The sequence below is a fragment of the Empidonax traillii genome, unplaced genomic scaffold (genome assembly GCF_003031625.1).
Source record: "Empidonax traillii isolate 1590-97213 ecotype Southwest subspecies unplaced genomic scaffold, ASM303162v1 scaffold442:size488032, whole genome shotgun sequence".
NCBI classification, from domain to species: domain Eukaryota; kingdom Metazoa; phylum Chordata; class Aves; order Passeriformes; family Tyrannidae; genus Empidonax; species Empidonax traillii.
This window is the reverse complement of record NW_020955635.1, coordinates 40,051-62,324: the sequence shown is the minus strand read 5'-3', so window position 1 is coordinate 62,324 and position 22,274 is coordinate 40,051. Positions and strand designations below refer to the sequence as shown.

Here is a 22,274-nt window from a genome sequence, read left to right as displayed (position 1 = left end):
TCTCTTTTTATTTTTGTATATTATACATGTTTTTCCAATCATCTTATTTGAGCATCACATTTCTTTTTTTTTTTTTTTTAAAGAAATACACTGTTTCAGATAGAACTGTGAAAACAGAAAACATAATTTGTTGTGCCTTTTTTTTTTTAAACTTTTTAAAAGGTTGCTTTGCTTAACCTTAGCTGGGTACAAGGGGTTTCACTGGGTATGCTTAAAAACAAAACTCTGCTTCAGTAATGGAAAGGTCTGACAAATAACAACCAAAACAGTGATCAGTCTCACCTCCTTGTTTTCGTAAAGGCTGCAAATTGCAGGAACCAAGACCATTTTGCTCATTCTCTGTTACTCCTGTTGTGTTGCCACAAAAATGTAGGGCAGTTTGTTGCCTTGTGCACTCAGTAACAAGGAGGTACTGGATGTGCTCAGCAGTTCTTTTTATGTGTTTGCTCATTCCCATTTTCACTGCATTTTCTTTTCCAACTTGAATGAGTTAAAAAAGTCCAAATCACACATCGACTTTGGGTTGGCAGAAGTTACTTATTCATTCACTATCTGGCTGTACCTAAGGCAGTGGATATCCACCATCTCTCCCACGCTTCCTAATAAATATAATTTCTCTAATGAGGTTTAATCAGGACAAATAAGTGATTTTGCATGTTTTTTTTTTCTCCATGGTTCACTCAGCCCTTGGTGGCTAGATAGGAAAACATCTTGTTTCCAGAGAGGAAACGATAGAGAGGAAACAGTTATGCTTTAGACCAATATATACTAATTATCAATACTAATATCATTGCACTGGGGTCACACTTGAGCAAATGATCTAAAGTAAAAGTACTCCACTTACTTTCTCCCTGCCCCTCTCTTTTCTGAGACAACCTGAATCATCCTGCAGTTCCAAAAGTTTGATTTTAAAAGGCAGAGGTTGTTTTATTGCTGTTCATGGGTGATTGGTGAAGGGGAGAGGACTTTTGAAAATGGCAATTTTGAAATCTTCATTATTGGCATTAATTCCTTTCTTCAGGCTCACTGTCTGACCTACATGTTGCTCTGTACATGCTCTAAAGAACTGAGCCTATTGGAAGGTAAAGAGAGAAAGGTGTTCTGTAGGAGATCCCTTTTGAAATTGTAGTAAACCTAAAATTCACACATACATACTTGCATGTATATAATTGCATAGAATGAATTGCTGCGGTTTAGAAACTTTGAATTTTAGAACATAACTTTTTAGGGCTGCTGTGCACTTCCACTTAAGTGTAATTTACTGCAGTGGGTTTGATAGCTGATTTTTGCATAAAAGAATGCAAAGGAAACCATAGTTGCACAACTGAGTTCAAAATTGGGTCAATTTGTGCATGTATGCTCATTTATATATACATCTTCTACGTTTATTAGGAGTGAGGATCTGAAAGTCCAGCAGCAATTAGGACAGCCTTTCCTTTTAAAAACTGAATCCTACTGCAGGTGTTTTTTCTTTCTGTGTTGACAATAAATGGGTCTCCTTGCATTACTAAAAAATTTAGTAAAATAAAAAGAAAAAACCATACATCTTGTTAGCATTTAGTTAAAAACAAGAAAATTATTAGTATAATTAGGAAAAAAAAAGGGAAAGGAAGTAGTTTTCTAGAGGTTTTATAGCTTTTCATAGGTGACCTCTGTCATCATGCTTTAGTAACTACTTTATTCTTTGTTTTGTAGATCTAAATGCTCATTGCAAATGTTCTTTGAAAACATTCTCTTTTGGTAGCTCAGAGATAGCAAAGCTGGATGTCATATCAGAGAGAGGTTTCAGGAAGGGAAAAGGAAGGGGCTGATGAGGTTGTGACTTTCTTTTCAAAGAGAGGAAAATTAATATTATACTCAGTGTTTTTCTTAGAAGAAGTTGTTATAAATTGGGACAGAAGTTTTCTGCTAGAGACAAACTGTGTCTGGAACTGAGCTAGGATTGGAAAGGTATCTTCTTCCCAAACATCTGTTGTTAATTCCCTGCTCAGTGAATGGTTTGTGCTTGATGATACATCTCACTGAGATGAAAAGAAAGTAGTGAGGCTCTAAAAATCATATGAATACAGAAATAAATTTATGCAAAATTATTTCATTCTAAACTAGCAGATTCCTTAAGTGCACAAATCCAAGTTAGTTAGGCAGTTTCCTTTGGAAATCTTAAAAAGATAAGTCTTATTTTAAGGTAATCAAGGTTTAAGAATTTAGAAACTTCACTTTCAACTTTGATACAGTTTCATTCAAACTGCAGAATGCTTATACTTACTTGTGTTTGGAATTTTGTCAGGAGTGTACCATTGGGTAGAGATGAGATGTTGAGTATCCTCTATCCCATAAATGAATTATAAGAAAGAATGAGAGGCTGGGCACACAAAAATCTGGAACTGAATCTATCTTTCCTTATAATTTTAGCATAATAATGCCCAGGCAGGTACACAAAAGCTGTTCTTACAGACTATTAGACAGCAAGAGTGGAAATCAGATGATGAAAGAGAGAGCAGTCAAGAAGCTCAAGTAGGAGATGTTACTTAAACAAATTTTTCTTTGCTGTAATTTTCCAGAGTATGAGGTTGTGTCAACTGAAAATGGAGGAAGTGATGGTGAAAAGGAGAAATCAATTATCACTACAAATCAAACCCATTCTACTGTGGAGAACCTAAAACCTGACACAAGGTAATTAAATAATATAATTTTTTAAGTTAATGCAACTAATTTAGACTGTCAGATGAAAATACATATGTATATAAGACCTGGTTGGTTTTACTGCTGATAGGAAAAAAAGGGTGGTTTGGTTTTGCCTTCTTTTAAGCTAACATGTAAGACAGAGAGGAATCTTCAGGAAATTTCCAAGAGTATTTGTGGTCTGGACAAACTGTTGAAGTGACCTGTTGTAGCAGAAAGAACAAGAGTCAAGTATAAGGAAATTACCATGGAGAGGAAAAACACATTTGTCCTGTATATGTTGTTTTCCTATAGTGTCTCAAAATTCCAGCTGATTGTGTGCCTCTCAAGCAACTAGTCAAATTAAGCATTATCATTCTTCAAATACCATATCTCATGAAAAAATAATCTTCTTTTTGTGGTAAAATTCAAAGCAGGGAAGAAAACCACTTGTCTTCTGTTGCATTGTTTATTGATTGCGTCAGAAAGTTAATGAATGACACGCTGGGGTTTTTCCTGTAAGACTATACATTTGGCTTTGGTAAATGGATGTTTCTGTTTCAGATAAACTGGTTTTTTCTATTATTATCCATAAATTGGTAACACAGCACAAAATTCTGCAAAGAACCCATGTTGAACCTTTATTTTTAGGCAATGTGTGGTGTAATCTGGGATGTTGGTTCTTAGCTCATGTACTTGTGACCAGCAGCTCCTAGGAGAAGAAATGAGGAACTACTGCAGAAAGTAGAGGGCAATGGAAAAGAACTGGAAAAATAAAAGGTTAAGAGAAATTGTGATACCCCAAAAGAGCTGCTTTGAGAGACTCCAAAAGATAGGCTCATAAGATGGGCTAGAATTGCTGTGTTTTGCTTCTGGAATGTCTCTGTTATTATTTAAAGGTATGTGGCTTGTAGAAAGAGTGAACTGCAGTGATGTTGTTCTGTCTTATTAAGAGGCAATTAGGATATGCTACCAATACATGGCTTGGGCACCAAGCATTGCTTTTCTCAAGCAAAACAATGTATTTCTCTAGTAGTGACTAAGAAAGACTGCCTGTGCTGCTTGTGTTTTCATTTCAGTTCTGCTTTGCAATAATACAGTTGCATCTTTGAAAAGAGCTCTGTGTTATTAAGCAGATTCTCTTTTATTACACGCTCAAACTCTTTGTGTCACATACGGGATGTTACATAGGGTTGGGATGGATTTGGTTAAGTGTAGAAAAGACATGGAAGCAAAGAAAAGCCCTTGATGCTGAGAGCAATGTCCAGATGGTGGTAAGAGAAAAGCTTTTTAGGTTGCTCTTTGTTCAGAAAGGAAGCAAGATGGAGGCAGGCAGAAAGGTCATAAGGAAGGCAGGAGCTGTGCAGAGGCAGATAAGATGGTTTTAATTATTTACAGTTCTGTCAATCCTGTGAGAAGACTTTCAGGTTTTGGTGAGCAAGAGCAGACCAAAGACCACGGAGTACAGCTGTCTTTTGAAGTGGATTTTGTTACGAGGAGCTAGTTAGGAAATCAGGTAGTGACTGATGGAGGCTGACTTAAGATATAAAGAGGTAAGTTTTCCTGAAGAGGGAGTGGCTATTATTCCCCAGCCTCAAAAGGGAAAGACAGTGAAAGTCTTTCTGGATTCAGGAGGCCATTGCATAGAATCAAAAACTTTGATACAAATCGCAGTGATGCATGTCCCTCAAGTCTCACTGGATGCAAGGATATAAAATCCTCAGAGTGGCTCTGTTCAATTAAACTCCCATCCCAAGCAAAATGCGTATTTCCTAATTCTGAGAACACCTTGAGAGCTTTGGCAGAAGCACAAAGAGCTACTGTTACCATTTGAATCCAGGCTCTCTGGCACACTAAATTCAGGGAAAATAAGAAAGTGCTTAAGACAGCTGGCATCACATAGGTAGCACCAGTTCTGCAAGGAATGTCATATGTCTCCTGTCTATCAGGATATGATTGCTCGCTATTTGAAGAAAATGGATCTGTGGACAAAACTGACTGAAAAGAGGAGGAAGAAAGATAATTAAACACAGCTTAATAAATTAATTGTCAGAGTCCCTGAAATGTCTACAAATTCATTAAGTAATACAGTAAGAGTGGGAAGTAGACTTTTCCATAACTAGCCTTAAAGGAAAGAGCTGTCTAAGAGGTGGAGCTGGAAAAGAAACTTGGAAGAGAAATAGAAATCCCTCTCGCAAGTGATCAAGATTTACAAAACCAGCAGCAAGAGTATGGAAAGAGAGATGCTCAATAGAAAACCATGGATTAACTGGAGAGAACCTCTTGGCCTTAAAACACTTTGGAGAAACTGAATTTGAGAGCTGTTTTTTTCCAGCTTTTCTGAAGCCATCAGTGAGGCTGTGTAAATCCTCTCTGCTGCTCTGAAGGCCCAGTGTATTCAGAGCTGAAGAGAGTTCAGGACATATCTAAACCAGACAGACCTAAACGAAGAGTTCCTAAAAAGGAATAAATCTGTTTGTGAACATGCTATCTCAGTCTTCGAGGATAAATTTAAACCAGAAAGACCCTATAGCAGCAAGTCAATTCAAGCTTGTCATTCTGCAGATGTACATTCTTGGAGAGCCGCATGGGACAAAAGTCTGCAGTCACAACAGCCAAGGTCCATCATCCTGTTCAGGTAAATCAGATAGGATATGTTAGTGCCTGGCCCAGAAACCAACATTTAAGTTAATTGCCCACATCCAGCAGGAGGGAAGCAAGACAACTTTTCAGCGTGAAGAAGGCAGAACAAGCAGCAGGGAAAAAATGGATGTGTCAGAGCCTGCCAGGTCCTGCTGTTTGTTTGCTTTTCTCTTCTGCATTCTTCATTCAAACAGGTCATTCTGCTACACCTCTGGGAAGCTCTGCAGTAAGACAGACACCCTTCTTCGTTGGAGCTGGCCCTCTGACAAGGCAGCTTTTAAAGATTAGGAGCTAATGGCCAGACTTTGAATATTTCAGGAATTTGGACAGTGTTAGGAAGGCAACAGTGAGAGACTCTTACAGTCTCTCATCCAAATTGCATGTGTGACTGCAGCTGTCAGTAAGTCCAAACATAGAAGCTAAATGGGATGAGGATTACGACGTAGTATTCTCTGTGTTCATTTAGCTGTCTGAAAAGTGACCAGATCCAGAAAAAATGCACTGGCTGAAAAAGGAGTTCTGACTTGGTTATCAAGTATTTAGTTTTTACAGACTCACACAATGGTAATATGGAAATGAAAATGGACTTTCAGAGACATACGACAACTTGTGAAGGTTACTTTTAAACAAATGAAGTTGTATATATTATGGCAGTTTGTCATCCTTCTGTCATATATGCCAGCTTTATGTGTTCTCAGTGACTGGACTGCAAGACATTGATACTCTGAGATGAAAGTAAAATAGTGATCTGAAAAGCTTTCTAACTGTGAGGACATAAACCTTTAAGTAAATGTGGGGCACAGTCAGCTGCTTTCCAATGCAACTGACTGATTATTTCAAAAAGAAAGGTTTTTAAGGCTCCTGTACAATGTGATTTTGTTGGAGCACTGAGATCCGTGTTTTTTGCCATTTTCCCACAGTAAGGCACACCTGACAGTTGACAACACCACATTAATTTAGAGATTTTTTTCCTTATAGGATGAATATGTTCTCCTCCTTTTCAGCTACAAAACTGCCAAATATGGTGATCAAGGATTTCACTATCACACCTTAGAAGAATTCTGATAGTTTAAGTAACCTGGAAAATTGAAATCTTGAAATCTGTTATTCAGTTGGTCAGAGTTCTTGAAACTGGTACTCTCCCTAAACTGCTGTCTGGGTTCAGTCTAGTTTCTTTGTGTAATTTCATCAGATAATTTTGACTTTATACTGTAGTTAGCATTTGCTACTCTTTTCATTATTTTCAAGATTTTTTTAGTAGATCCAGGTCACATTACACTCAGCCCCCTTTTCAGTATCACACTCAAACAAAACAGATTTTCTGAGGTTTTTAACATCATTATTCTTCAATTAGTGAAATGAGTGAAACAGCCAAATTCCATTTATTCTTCTTTCTCCTAGTTAGTTTGAACCAAGTACTGAGCTACTGAGTTTTTACTCTGTTGTTCAAGCAGTGACTGTAACTACTGTACTTACTGATAAACCCTGAGCTTAAAGTAGCTTTGAAGTAAGCCCTGTCATGAAGAGGGCCTGGACCATATCACCTTCATAGATGTCTTCCAACATAAATTATTGTAAGATTGTATTTTAAGGGTAGTTTCTGATCTTGAAAATCTCAGTTTCCTCCAGTTTCATTAATGCAGACTGAGGTGGCTTAGTATATTAATGCAAATGTCATTCCTTTCTTAGCAAAGAAAAATGAGGTAAATGAACGCACTAGTACGAACTGATAATATTTCATCTTCCACGTGGAAATTCTGCAATTTTTTTGCTGAGGAAACTCTCACAGGGTTTTTTTGAGAAATGTAGCACTTATTCTACTTGGAAAACTGTCAAACTACAAGACTGATCGTTTGGTCAAAGTAATTACAGTCCAGCTCCAAAGCAGTCACTTGAGGAGTGAGACCTGTGATATTCCATCTAACTTGTCATACAGTTGTCTTATTTTTGAGTTTCCTCACAAGACTGCTCACACTGGAACTCCTAGTTTCAATGGCATACCCAGGACTTGGTGCTCTTTCTTTGTTTTACATTAAAAGTGCCCTTAAAAAGAAAGTATTGCAATAAATTCTATGATAATAGTGCAGCCAATATTTGAGCCATATATGTGGCCTATAGATAAGGTCATTATCCACAATTTTCAGGGTCTCCCTCCTTGAGCTGCTTGTTTGTAACAAACCTTGAGAGGCTTGAGATAGAAATGGGCTTACTGTGGTTTTTGTTTTCTTCGCTCCATCTCCCCTGTAGTATTGATGGTTGTCATCTGCATATTCTTCTTTGTAAATCTTCATTTCACCGACCTGCAAGTTTTTGTTTCATGGACCTTTTTCCTAGCCTAGAATATTAAATGCAGATGTTATTTTTTGTTTTTCTTCCAATTTCATTTTTGCCACTTCCAAAGGAATTTTAAGGTTTGGGTTTTTGGTTTTTGTTTTGTTTCAGGGTTGTGGAGGTGGTTTTTTTGTTTGTTTGTTGTGGTTTTTTTTGGTTTTGTTTTTTTTTTTTTTTACCAGCTTTGGAGTTTTCTAATTCCTTTAAAATTCATTTATTTTTTTAAGTCTTCCAGTCGCCTGATGTAGTATCATTTTGAGGTTTTTTGTTATTTCTGATGGTTTCTCTGCCAAAATATGTAGTTCTTAGTTCTGTATCCCTGCCCTATCTTGAAATATTCTGTTTTAGAAGGTGTGCATTTTCTCGTTCATTCTGGTGGTTTGTTTAAGGGCAATTAAGTTCACAGTACAGACCATGGCATCCAAGAAGTTTTACAGAACTAATTTCTATACAAGCCTTCAAGCAAGAGTCTGAATATTGCTGAAAACAGTTCTCATGCACATTTGTGATGGCAGCAACTGGAAGGTAATAAAAAAAATACTAAGACTGCAGTCAGAAATGTGCCAAATAGCTCTGGGGAAGAAGTTCAGTAGCCATTAGAGGATGTGTCCACCAGCCTGCTGGTGTAGATTTTTAATAGAAAAAGAGTGTTAATAAGAAACAAAAAGCCTGTGATGTTTGTATTCCACAGCTTTGTAGAACTTCCCTTTAGATACTGATCCTTGCCTCGTTAAGTAATTTGGTGATTTCGAATATATTTTTCCTTTTTAAAAACATTTTGAGTGGTCTCTTTTGGATTTTTTGGTTAGATTGTGTCCCAAGGCAAAGTGTATGCCCAGCCTTGATCTCTTGGAGAATGAAAATAACAGGAAATGTTAGAAAAGATTAAAAGATAAAGTAAATCCAAGTTCCCCAGAAAAACAAAACCAGAAACCAACCATCCAACCAAAACTTTGAAGTAAACATGAAATGTGCAGAATATATGCATGATCTAAACTGTTTTATAATGTGTGTTGACTTTCTTGGAAAGTTTTTTTCATAAGTCTTATAAAAGTTATGAAACAAAGCAGAGAAGGTTACTGTAATTTACTCAAAGGCCATACCAAATAAGTCTTCAATCCTCTGCTGAATTAGCTTGAAATACAAATAATGCATACCCACCTGGTTATGCTGTCATCACCATTGTCTAATATTGGTTTGTATTGCAGTTAGCACCCAAATGTGCTAATCACATAGAAGAAACAAAAATTCTACCAAAGCAGAGAGCTTAGGTATTGTTAACAGCAAGAGACGTCAACTACAGTGAAAGCTGCAATGCAGAAAAATGCAGAATGTGGCAGAAAAATGCTGCAGGTTTTTGTACCCTTTATGGGCATTTCATGGGCATTTCCCATGTCTCTCAGCCTTTCTTCCAACTTGAATAGGAGAAAGACTCCTCAAACAAGCTCAGCACTTCTTTCTTTCTTTTTTTTTCATTCCTATTTCATTTGCTACGTCAGGTCATACTGCTATCTAAGCACACTTTGCAGAGGCAGAGAAGTTCTTTACACAAAGGTAGTCCTGCAGGATTGTCATCTAACACCAGCATCTCCCCAGCCACTGATCTGAAGTCCCACAGCTATACTCAGCTGCTCCACTTAGGGCGAAAATCTGTTTTCACCTATTTTCAGTTCTGCAATCTTAAATGTTCTCCTTTTGCATGATTCAAAAAAATGCAGAGCAGATGCATTTGCCAAAGTTCCATGTGGTATAGCGATTTCCTACAGTGGAAAAATACACTCCACATGGTAACTACTGGAAGTCAAGTCCATTTAATCTGCACAGGGGCTTTTATTGTCTTACACAGTTTGGGAGGATTTGGGAGGCTTGGTCTCCAAAGTCTGTAGGAGGTGTGATACATTAGATTGCTGCTTATACAGGGTAGCAGAGTTTTTGGTATAATAGGCAAGCAGATATAAAGGTGGAATACAAATTCCAGTTTCTCATTAATAAGTCTAGCTAAGAGCTAGACATGGGATAATCATTCTGTAAACTTTCCTATTTCATTTTATTAGTTTTGCCATAGTTCTTGAACCCCTAAGCATTTTTTGCTCTTTCTTATGGTTTGTATAGGAGTGTATAAGACTGCAGATAGTGCCCTTTTTTCACCATTTTATTTTTCAGATCTTTCACCTGACACAAAAAAAGGGAGACTTTAAACAATTTTCTATCAAGAGAGCCACAGCATGGTTTTAAAATTATGGTTAGATATGTACGCTCCGTCATTTCATTACCTCAGTCTAACTTTCCCTTTCTCTCACTTTCAGTTTTCAGTCAACTTGTTACTTCTCTTCATCTCCAAAAGCAGTTATTTGTTATTCTTGTACTGTTGAAGCCCCTGATCTTGTTTTAGGATTGAAACTGGCCTAGGGAAGGAGTCTGTGATGCTTGTAAAAACACATACCACAGAACTATAAAATTGTATATATTTTAGTTTTAAAAATTTCCTCTTTAACATTATTAATAGATTGCTTCCTTAATTGACTCAGCTAAATTTTGGACATTTCTTTATTATTTTCCTTTTCTTCAATTTTCTTTAAATGCTTACATGAGCTGAAATCTCTATATGTAGATCTGAGTTCTTTATTTCAATCTTGCCAAAATTTTCCCATCTGTGATCTAGTCTTTTGCAGACAAACTAGTGATCCCTAAACCACAATTTGAAAAACACTCCTTGGAAAATGGTCTTCAGTTCTTGTTTTTGTCTTTTTCTGGAGTTAGAGAAATGATGAGTCCAAGCTCATCAGCTGAAGTTTTTTGATAACAGGACTGATTCCTATGAAGAGTGTTGCCTTATACAGCCAAAGTAGGGCATATCAGCTCTTGAGAACAATATATTTGTTCAAAAATGTGCAAAATACATACAAAGGGACAGAATCAGATTATTGTCATTTGTAAGGTCAAACCATAAACTGCCCACAAAGCAACAGAGCATGCCATCTTGATTGTCATAATTATAATAATGGCTCTAGATCAGGTGCTCCTGTTGTGAAGGAAATAGGAAAAATTCTTTGGGGTCTTTTATCTCTAGGTGTGGCTTAATTCACAAAATGTCTCTTCTAGCTATTACTTTAAAATACAAAACATATGCTTCAGTGATTCTTCAGAAGGAATCTTCAGCTGCTCTGCTACATCTCTTTGTAATACAGCCTTACCTACCAGATAAGAATACTTCTTGACCAACAAAGTTGCCCGATGTGAATATTAACTGCTCAGGTCCAATTTTTAAAAGCATGTCTTTGTTTAAACAATTTGAAGATGATAATGAAGAAGATTTATAAAGTTAGTAAATTATTTGTTTAATGTCTCCTTCCTGCAGTAGAGTAATATGAATAGCTCGAGGTGGTCTTGCAGGACATTTGAATAAATGTCAAGATTACTCTAAATAGACTTTTTTAAGCTCAAAACAAGACCATGTCTTAGAAATATCCATGATTTTCCACAATGCATCTGTTCAGCTTACCAGTCTTTGTAACTATTTTCCTTAAAAAGAAAAGAAAACCCTAGGAATAAAGGCAACTGCTTAAGTAAGCAATTTTAAAGTTAAATATTGTCTTAGAAGTACTGTGGATGGAAAACAGTTCCTTGGTACTTCATGAATAGTCCACTGAGGTTAATTAGTGAACTGCTCAGGTATTGCAGGAGCCAAGAAGCAATGAGAGGTAATCCAAAGTTTGGATTGAATTATTCTTATGGGGACTTGCAAATGGAATTTACAAATTTCCAACTGTGCAGAGCATGGTATGGGGTTGTTTTTTTCCTTAGAAAATGGCTGTTTGGAAACAATTCCAGCAATACATTACAATGCTATGTTATAGTCACGAGCTACCAAAATTATCATGGGTAAGTGATCCTTGGCGAGTCAAGAGCTGGATGTTTAATTGCCCCCTTCTGGGACTCTCATTTTGCTCTGTGTCTAGTCTCTGAGTTAGGGCCCATTTTCCAGTCCTCCAGTCCTTTAGACTCCTGTCCGGTGGATGCCTCTAGCTGATGAGAAGACACTCTGTTAGGAGAGACTCACCATGCAAGCACTCAGAGCGTGCGAGAGGCCTCTCTGTACGTGGCACTTCCAGCTCGTGGGGAAGGCATGGAGCTGGTGCTGTTGATTGGGTGCACACACACCACTCATCAGGGTGCCTTGGCACAGAGGACACGCAGCTTCTCTGTTACGGAGCAGTGACAAATTCCCAGGTGCTGCCAGCCTGGAGCCAGGAGAGCTGAGAGGTGCCTTGCTGGGATAGCTCTCCCCTTGATGCAGGATCTTCACTGTGTCTGGTGTCCATTCTTACAACCTCCCTTCCTGCCTCACCTGCCTGGTATCTTCTGAGTAACATGTTTAGTTTCGCAGCATGCAATAACTGTTGACCTAGAGCTTCTGACTGAAAGAGTATATTTCAGCTGAGCTGCAGAGTTAGAAACCACTTTGTCTTGCCTGTCTATCACTGTTAATCAAACACTGAAAGGTGGAAAAGGCTTAAGAATTGGATTGGATTGGATTTTTTTCTTTCATCTTGTTCTGTTTTCATAGCAATGTGTCTGGATGCAACACAGCAGTGATGAAAAGAGATCATGAAATAACTACAGTACAGACTGGTGGTGTGCGATTTTATTATAAAAACATACAAAAGAGACTCTGTGCAATATCTTGACATTGCTTCATATATTTACTGTTAACATATATTTAAACAATTGGATCTTGGCCTTGGCTGAGCTCCTGTCCTGGAAGACATGCCCAGTGTTTCTCTACTGGCCCTGTCTGTCACTGTCAACGGGCCTGAGAGGCACTGAATTGGAGGTTTGTGTTCTTAAGAAGCAAAATAAATAGCAATGAGCTTTACTCAGCCTCTGTTTATCAGGTTGCTTCAGACCTCATCTGAACTTGCTCCCTTTGCCAGAACTGAAACTGCTGTGTGAGTGGAGACAGACTTGAACCAGTGGTGCATTAAATCAAACATTAAGTGTGCAAAGAATTATCAAAAGGACTGGTAATTATGTGTTCAGAGAAGTCTTATGCAGTTAGAACAAAAAATATCTCAGTGTTTTCAGGGCAAGAATTGAGGTCTTTTTGTTCTTCTCCAGAAGGCAAGCAACACCAGGTGTGTGCTGCTTGCTTGCTCCAGACTCTGGAAGTATTCAATGGTTTGCAAAATTTTCATCTCTTCTATTTTATTCCCCAGTTATGAATTCCACGTGAAACCAAGAAACCCTCTTGGTGAAGGTCCAAGCAGCAATGTTGTGTCATTCAGTACTGAATCAGGTAAGAACTTCCAAATATCAGACCATCATTTACAGCAGCTTTAGTATCCATGTGTAGGGGATGTATGAACAGGGTCTCTCGTTTCATTTTATGTGTTTGGTCTTGCTCTTTACTATCTCCTGATTGGCTTTTTACAATTGAGCAACGTAGTACTGGGAGGTCAGCCTGGGATCATGACTATACTGTGTGAGGATGTAAGACAGCCAGACAGCAAGAGAAAAAAAGAGAGGAAAACACACAGTTTGTCTGGTGTTCACTACAAAGAAAATAACATCATTGGTAGAGAGGGCTCAATCATCTAAGATTTATATTCTTGGTCTTTTTGCATTATCAAGCTCATTAATGGCTTCTGGATGGGGAACATAAGGTTTTTGTTTGGGCTGGTGTGTTTGTAGTCACTTTTGCTACCTGTTCAATAAGACTGATCTATAACAGTGATGTCATTTGGCTGAAATAAGGATTGAGAAATAGCAGTTGGGAAAAGTCAGTGTCCCAGTAGTTCCCTTCCATCCTGTTTACTCTCCTATGAAACTGTTACAGAGGTGTATACAAGCCTGTTTTGGACATTGGTTGGTTCCCAAGTCAAGTCATATCTGACTCAGAGGTGATAATTAGAGCATTCCTTTGCTTTCCCTACTCTTATTCCCCTGAGGCTAATGTGGCTGACTTGATGACTTTGTGCAAGTAAGATACCATCTTTTTTGTAGAAGTGTTTATTTCTTGATGGTACTTAAGGGCCATAAAAAACACCAAATGGATTTAGCCTTTTTAAGAGGAATTTCTCCATCTATGTTTTGAGCCAGGTGTAATAATATAATAGTCCTCATCTAGTGCTGTCACTGATGGATAAGAGTTTTGGCTGAGCAAGAAATTACTCAGGGAGTAGTTCAGACCATGCCACACATATTTAAAAACTCTGAATGCACTCTTTGTAATCTTAGATTGTTAAAACTGAAAAAAAAAATGTTTATGCCAAGTGCAGTTTTCATGAATGACAAGGCTTATGTTCTGTCTCCTATTTAACTTGGACAAATTAAGCATTCAGTTTTATTTTTTCCTTAATTGCACACACCATTTCTCCCATATTGGGCCAAGATTTTTGTGGCAAGTATTACAGATGTGTCCTTTTTATTATTTAGGTTTTGAAATTGAAATTTTAATAAGATGCAGTACAAATGGTTTTTGCTGGTTACAGGTTTAAACTTTTGTTTTTACTAGAACTCTGTTTGGCTGGTGTTGTCCCATGAATAAAATTTTTAAAAGCTCATTGATACTGGAGTTTCACATAAGAAATATATTTCTTTTAATTTAATTTAATGCAAAAGTTAACTTTGCTTCCAAAACTCTTTCTGTTTCACAAATTACAGCTTATGTCAGCTGTAAAAAATCACTTACCTATGCTTTTCCATTGAAATATTGGGAACGTTCATTTTACAGTGTCTGATTAAATGTTTGTTTTCTTCCCCCAGCGGACCCAAGAGTGAGCGAGCCAATTTCAAGTAAGCCTCTTTTTTATGTAGCTGATCAAGACTTTTTTCAGAAATGAGACAGCATAATTTTGTGAGGAGGGTGGCCTTACTGCCCCAATTAAATGAGTTATGGAATCAAACAGCATTCACACATGGTTTCACTCCTTCCACGCACACCCCTGGTAAGGAATTCATGCCAGGCTGCTTGTTTACCTGAGCGGAACACAATCAGCGTGATGTGGAGCTCCCATGGCAGCCGGGATGGCTTCAAACCAATGTACACAAATGAGCCAAGGACAGTCTCATATTTTCTCAGCCTTGTCATTAAAAGCAAAGAAAGCTCTGTAAAATGAATAAGTTGCTCCATGCTTTTTAAGTGAGTTAACAGAGCACAACTCAGAGGATTCTATTTATCTGTCATTGTCTTTTAGAAAAATTTCCTGCTTCAGAAGGCTTGATCTAGCTCTGCTTAGATCTTACAAGACTCTTGCTGTCTTTGGTGGGAGGTGGACTGAGCTTTTGAAGAAGAGCTAAGATCACTCAAGCAAATTGGGCTGCTTGTTGGCATTTGTAATGGACATCACTTTGACAAGCACTGAGACACCATTTCTTTCCACATAATTAATGACATGTAATTTTTATGTGTATTTTTGTTAAATCATATACAGCTTGCTTCAGGTTCACTGTCTGGGCTTAAATGCACTGAAAAATGATGACTGTATCATGCACTCTGTAAATGAGAGTTGTGCCAACACACAGACATTGTCCCCCTAGCAGAATGAGGTGCCAGAATGAGCTTATTCCAAACCGGCACTAACTACGTAAGAGCAGGAGGAGTTCACTGCATTAATCATGACTACACTCCTTGGTGCTTCCCTGAAATATTTTTCCTGTTCAAAATGCAGGTGGCATGGTACATTCTGCTTCATCAAGGTTCCTAACTCTAGTTATTCAAATGTATTTTTTGTGCATAATTTTGTATGCAGCATCGTACTTCAGCCCCTTTTTTTTCATCTCTTGCAGTGGGAAAAGATGCTATCTGGACTGAAATTCCTTTCAATTCAGACACATATTCAGAATGCAAAGGCAAACAATACGTCAAGAGGACTTGGTACAAGAAGTTTGTAGGTGTGCAGCTGTGCAATTCTTTGAGATATAAAATATACCTCAGTGATTCACTCACAGGTAAGAGACATTCAAATCAATGTTGTTCACATTACATATCCTTGAACGATATCATGGTCCCAGAACTAGAGAGATTTAACAAGATGAGCTCTGCTGAAGTGTGATCTGATATGTTTAACTTAGTGCATAGACTAATTAATAGATTAATCATAAATAGGAATCTGCTTGTGCTCAATAATCATTGATGTATTTGATTTTAAGTACCTGTTGGTATACTGAGGATCATCCAAAAAAATTGATAAAAATCAGAGTTAATAGCATATGTTGTAAAAGTGCCCAATTTGTATTTAAAGGGTAGCCTTAATAATTCTTAATTAGAGGATTGGGGCTTAATTTTAGACCAGGATTAGACTCAGTTATTCGCATCCCTTTTGGTAAACAGGAAGGTACTTCATTACTGGGAGACTTACAAATACATGACTTCAGCTCTAGTCAATAGGTTTTACTCACCTGCTTTGACACTTTTTTTTGTTATCAGATTCTTGCTTATAATTTAGTATAAGCTCTATTTGCTTATAATCTTTCTCCCCTGCCTTTTTTTACTACTCCTTATGTTACGTTCTATTTCCAAGACCAGCCTCCTGGCCTTATCTTCTCAAGTTTTGTTTGGTGTGATGTATTTAAGACCTGAATCAAGTGACACATGCTGTGTGTATGCTGGGGGAGCAGCCTGTAAAAAGGGTTTTTTTAGTTAATTGATAGGCAGATCTTTGTGACTAAAGAAGATTGTACAAGCTCTATCTACTGTATTTAGAAATATATTAACTTCTTATAATCCATCCCAAGCTTCTGGCTTTTATTTTGAGGTCTTTTATCATGGACAGCTCTATGACAATGGCATTAGCACGGCACCCAGAGCACAATGACTATCATACAACCACATACGGGAAATGCCTTTTGAGTGAAATTTAGGCAAACGTGCTCAATACATTGGATCAAAAAAACTAGGAGATACTGTGGCTGAAAGAGTCCACCTTCGTAACCTAAAGTTGCCCCATCTCAGGGTTCAGCACCTCACAGGAGCAGGGCTCTGGTCTCTGTGTGTAGGAATATGGAAATAAAAGAGAAGGGAGGGGAGTGTAAGGCAGCTCATGTTGATATAATTTTAAGCTTCCCTGCCTTGCACCCAGAACCATTCTCCAATGAGCAGACAAGGAAGCCTTGTCATTAACAGTAAGTACAATACCTCAAATGTAAATAATATCTTAGCAATTATAGGAATAAAAGAGACTATTTTGAACAGAGGTATCATTCATTCAACTGTTGCTGTACTAATCAGCTGTGATCAAATGACAAGCACTGGCAATGAGGCATGATGTATCCCAAAACCAGCCAGTAGAGGAAATAGCAGTGCTAATCTAGCAGGACTAGACTTCAGCCCTAAATCAAGTGAATTAACACTGCAGTGAAAGCTACTCCAATCTTAAAAGCAAAGTTTAGTATCGGGAGCCCATTTTCCTATTTTCATTAGATTGTTTTTGTTCTTGCTGGAAGGGTAGCGGTTTAACCTCGCTGGAGACAGATGAAGCAGACATACTGTATTCATTATATTTGCAAAGCCTGGTTCTTGCACTCGAATTGTTACAACCAGTGCTGACCAGTTGTCACAATATTTAAAAGAAGTGAAATATTTATGCAGAAAGAAAGCTGCTTTCCCCCCATTTGCTAAGCGAGGCCTCTACACGTGAACGAGAAGTTTTCCCCTTTGAAGCCAAACTGTTCTGATGTGTTTTATTATCTCACCTCGCCTCATCCTGCCCCCGGGGCCAGAGGAAGTGTCCTTGCAAGCACCAGCCAGCTGGGCGATGTGTGCCAGCAGTGAAGGGCTGTGCTGAGCTCCGAGTTCCACTGCACGCTGAAAATAGCTTCCAAAGCATTGCTGTTGAAGCAGGGGAATTACCCTGAAATTTGGGTGCATTGTAAAAACGCTGTTGTATGAGGCAGCTGACAAATTTATCTTTGCATGCTGGTTTTTAGCATGAATTTAAACTTTTAGTGCTGCAGAACTCGTAATGTATAAAACAAAGATCTAACATTTTTGAGACCACCCATACAGTAACACTAGGGGAAAAACTTTTCTTTATGCTAGAACTGCCATCCCCAAAACAGAAGAACAGTAATTTCTTAGGTAAATGTTTTTAAGTGTATTCTTTTATAATGGAAATAATTGGGCAGTAAGAATGTTATAGTCACTGAGAATGCTGCTAATTTATGTATAGCAATTGTTTGAGTTATGCATAGGTTAAGCTCTGGGTCAGAAGAGTATGTGTGTATCTGAAAGTTACTGTACTGGTGTTAGCCATAAAAATATCTAGTTTATTCTGTCTCTTATGAAGAAAAAGTGATCTCTGTTACACATGCCAGGACTGTTCTATAAACCAGCATCTACTGCTGACCTCATTTAACAGTCCTCCTGAGCAGTCACTGTAGGCATTCCAGAAAAGCAGGCCACCTAAAAATAAGTATTTATTGAGAGGAGGAAAAAAAATAAATTCTATGTGTGACCTTCAACAGCCATGGAAAAAAAAAAAAAAAAAGCCTTTTTGGGCAGCCTGAGTGTTCTTAACTTCAGACCAAAAAATTACTGAGAGGAACTCCCTCTGACCAGTTCTCCTATGGAAAAAAACATGTCTGCAGCCAAAGCTAGATAGTAATAAATAATTTTGTAAAGCTAGAGAAGAACCGCACGCACAGAGGCCATCAACTGGAGGTGAGAAATTTTGGCAAAGTTGTTGCTCAGATCACAAAAACATGAGAAAGAGTTTATGCGTAGGCTGTGCTTTAATTAATCGCACTTTGGAAGCAGTATTATAAGCCATCTCACCATCTCTGAAATGGCCAGGCTGGCACAGATTCAAGGCTACAGGACACGCGGTATCTAATGAGTAACTGGACTTTTCTGCCTAGCTCATACCAGAGTGCTGAGCCTATTTCTAAATGCTCTCACCTTTTCTTTCAACCTCACGACCAAAGGCTGAACATATTAAGTGCTGAGAAAAGAGTTTAGAAAGAATGGTAAGTTTATCTACAAATGTTTCCGGCCAAGGCTTGGAGAGAGAACGTAGCATGCTCTCCTCCATCTTCTGAACTGAATTTTACTAATGTCTTGCAAATCAAATCAGTAAGTAAAAACATCTGTCAAAACACCTTTTGTTAATAGGATAAGCACAGCCCATAACGTCAGCACACACTGCTTGGGGCACTTGAGACCTTGTTTTCTACTCAGTTGAGTCAAGTGTCCTGTTAAACAATCCTGCAAAAAAATACACAGGCACACTTCATGCTCTGGATAAGCAGTTACTCTCCGAGGTCATCCATATGTTAAAGGATGTCACATGTTGTAAAAATACACTGATTTATAAAACAGGCCTCAGCTGTGTTAGGGGGTGGTCTATAAAAACATCTTTGAAGGTACTGGGGACTTCCTGACAGGGCACCAGACCTGCCTTCCATTCAAATCACTAGCAAAACTTACCTCATTTTTGAAACAATTAGGGTGAGCTTCTAGGTAGCATTTGAATTTCCCTTATTGTATGAAATGTAAGGAGGGGGAAAAATTATGTCCAGGAATAATTTTGGCCAGGAGTGGGGCATTTTCGTCAGTAGCCATGAGTACTTGGAACCTGCAAATCATTTTCAAATTACAGCTACAGGTCCTGAGAGGAAAGGAATCATAGCGTTCACCTTGGCTTCCCCACAGAGGAAAGAGCACAGCCCATCGCCTCTGGTGGTTTTTGGAAACAGCCCTCACTAAACTTTGCTCCTTCTTTGCTTTCAGGAAAATTTTATAACATAGGAGACCAGAGGGGCCATGGAGAAGATCACTGCCAATTTGTAGACTCATTCTTAGATGGAAGGACAGGACAGCAAGAAGATCTACCCGTCAAAGATGGTAATTCCTTATGCCTGTCTCATTAGCAAACCTCAGCAATTCCTCTGTTTCTTTTCCTTGCCAGTGGATTGGATACCCACTGCTGGGGTGGGTGATGGAAAGGAACTGCCGTCTTTGCAAGCAGAAGAGGGTCAAGACGTTTTTCAAAATTAACGATGACTTATTAAGATGGTTATAATTCAGGTTCTGTTAGGTAGTAAACAGCCTCTCTCTTATTTAAAACATTCCAGCAGATTAAATAAATAATAATGGCCAGTCTCTTCGCGAACGAAGAACCGGGGAAGGTCTTTCCACCTTCCAGCCTGCGCATTGAATTTTTTAGGTGAGACACAGNCATTCTTAGATGGAAGGACAGGACAGCAAGAAGATCTACCCGTCAAAGATGGTAATTCCTTATGCCTGTCTCATTAGCAAACCTCAGCAATTCCTCTGTTTCTTTTCCTTGCCAGTGGATTGGATACCCACTGCTGGGGTGGGTGATGGAAAGGAACTGCCGTCTTTGCAAGCAGAAGAGGGTCAAGACATTTTTCAAAATTAATGATGACTTATTAAGATGGTTATAATTCAGGTTCTGTTAGGTAGTAAACAGCCTCTCTCTTATTTAAAACATTCCAGCAGATTGTTCACAGTTGGTATTACATATTTAAACCCAACCACAAACTTGAGTTTGCAGAGAGGCATAAAGTGCTGTGTTCAAACTAGCAAGGTTGATTTAAAGAGCAGTAAATCGTCAGTTGGGCATTAAACAGCTTTGTTTGGTGCTGACAAGAAGCTGAAAAGTTATTACTGGAAAATATAATTCACGCTGCAGTAGTTCTGTGTGTACTGGTTTTAACTGGGTGCCCAAAACTCCAGGCTGGTCTAAGTGGACATGGGAGTAGATGTCCTCAACACAGCTGTGACCTGCCCGGCTATTTTTCACACATTGCTGAGGCTGGAGAGTAAGAAATTTGTACTTGTGTCAGCTGAACTCCTGCCTTGCTGCTTGGCAGCAGTGCCCGTGTGAGGTGTTCTGTTCCCTTGCGGGGTAAGAACACGGGCTGTGCTGGTACACGCGCATGCTGAGCGTGTCATGGAATATTTTACTGAGGAAAACAGCAGAATGGTTTTCAGTCCAATATCAGCGTGTTGACCAAACCTTCCTGTGCCTCAGTTATAAAACACCCTACAGAAGTCCAGAAATGCGTCGAGGTAGGTGTGGGAGATGAATGTGAAGTTCTTAAATCTTTCACAAGTTTTTCCAAAAACCAGAGTAGGCGAACGATCTGAAAGGTGTTTGTTTGGCTATGTGTTTTTTCAAAAGAGGGTCTTGCTTTTCCTTTCCCATTGTTTCCCATTTGTAAAGGTATTTTCTTTGTGTAAGAGATGGTCTCAATCCAATTTGTCATCACTGCCAGAACACCAAGCCTCTCAGTTATACCAGATTTACATTTTTAAAGATTTTATAATTTAAAAAACCTTTTATGTAACAAGCTTGCTACCTCAGCTTAAAAGACTTTAAACCAATTTGATTTCAGGAACTGGATTCAATTGAGTGAGTTCATGAGCTACACTCATTTTTAGGAAAAAACAAACAACAAAACAAGCAAACAAAAGAAGACTCCACCTTTCCTGTAGTTTTTTTTCCTGGTAAATGAACTGAACAGAGGAAAGAACAGACCAATTGTCCATTGCTGCTTGCTTTCTTCTTGGCTGCAGCAAGTTGAGTTCTGAATTAACTACATATATTTGACCTGAAGTGCAGTGAGGGAATCGTGGCTGATGTTGTGCATCAACTGCAGAACAGTATTTCGTGTCTGTGCCTGCATGCCTGTGTGCAGACCTGCCTGCTTTACCCACACATACGTTTCTGATGATTATATTGGATTCAGCCCTAATTGCTCACTTTAATTTGTAATTTAATGTTGTTTGAAAGGTAAGCACGTGTTGTCAAAGGTAACAGACTGAAAGCAGGAGGTACAATCTTTTTGTTTGGGGTTGTGGAGATTGTGTGAAATATCCCCAGGGGCTGAGTTTTACTGAAGTTCACTGCAGTGTCAGGGCTGCTGCAGTGGGGACTATTTAACCATTGTGACTTTGCAACGTGTTCAGAGACCCTGTCATAGGCAGAGGGGGGACAGAGGGGCACTGGCCAGCACCATCCACGGGTGGGTGCTGGCACCTCAAGGCAAGGCAGTTTTTCACCTCTCCCACTCAGGGCTGCCACCATCCCAAGCACTTCTGCCTTGAATTGGATGGACAAATTCCAGAGACCTAACGGATGTAGGGGCAGCAAACAGCCCTGCTTGCGGCAGACACTGTTAACAGCTTAGCAACTATTTTAGATGCTAACTGAACTGTACACAGATTTCACAGGGAGATCAAAGCATAGTACGGTCCTGAGGGCTTCATGCAAACTAAGCTCTGTTCTCTGTTGCAGGATTTTTCAGGGCAGTTCGTCAGGAACCTGTCAAATTTGGAAAAATAGGTGGGGAGACTCAAATTAACTATGTCCGCTGGTACGAGTGTGGCACATCAATCCCTGGGAAGTGGTAGATGCGACGTGAAGTTGGTGAAGAGGCCCAGCATGTGCCACCCCTGCCCCACTGCCCAGCGCAGGCTCGAGGACGGCAATGCTTACGGTGTGCCTGGCACTTCAGTGCCTGCTCATGTGCCAGGGTTTATACAAGTCTAATGCCAATACAGCATTCATTGTGTAATAGCGTAGGCTGCTTACTGTAGTTATCCAGTTTTACAAATTTGTTTTTAGATTAAAAACACAAACAGGCTAGGGATGTGTTGTAGGATAATGTATAGG

General features: G+C 38.8%; 1 protein-coding gene across 4 annotated transcripts in view; it reads left to right on the top strand.

Moving 5' to 3' along the window:
* ABI3BP (ABI family member 3 binding protein) overlaps positions 1-22,243 on the top strand; it is a 143,101-nt gene extending 120,858 nt beyond the window's left edge. For all 4 annotated transcript variants that reach the window (XM_027894791.1, XM_027894790.1, XM_027894789.1 and 1 more), the window contains 6 exons: positions 2,562-2,673; positions 12,852-12,931; positions 14,401-14,430; positions 15,424-15,585; positions 19,364-19,477; positions 21,897-22,243. In XM_027894791.1, the coding sequence (XP_027750592.1) occupies positions 2,562-2,673; positions 12,852-12,931; positions 14,401-14,430; positions 15,424-15,585; positions 19,364-19,477; positions 21,897-22,012 (614 nt within the window). In that variant the 3' untranslated portion in view covers positions 22,013-22,243. The remainder of the gene's footprint in view (positions 1-2,561; positions 2,674-12,851; positions 12,932-14,400; positions 14,431-15,423; positions 15,586-19,363; positions 19,478-21,896) is intronic.
* Positions 22,244-22,274: the final 31 nt, after the last annotated feature.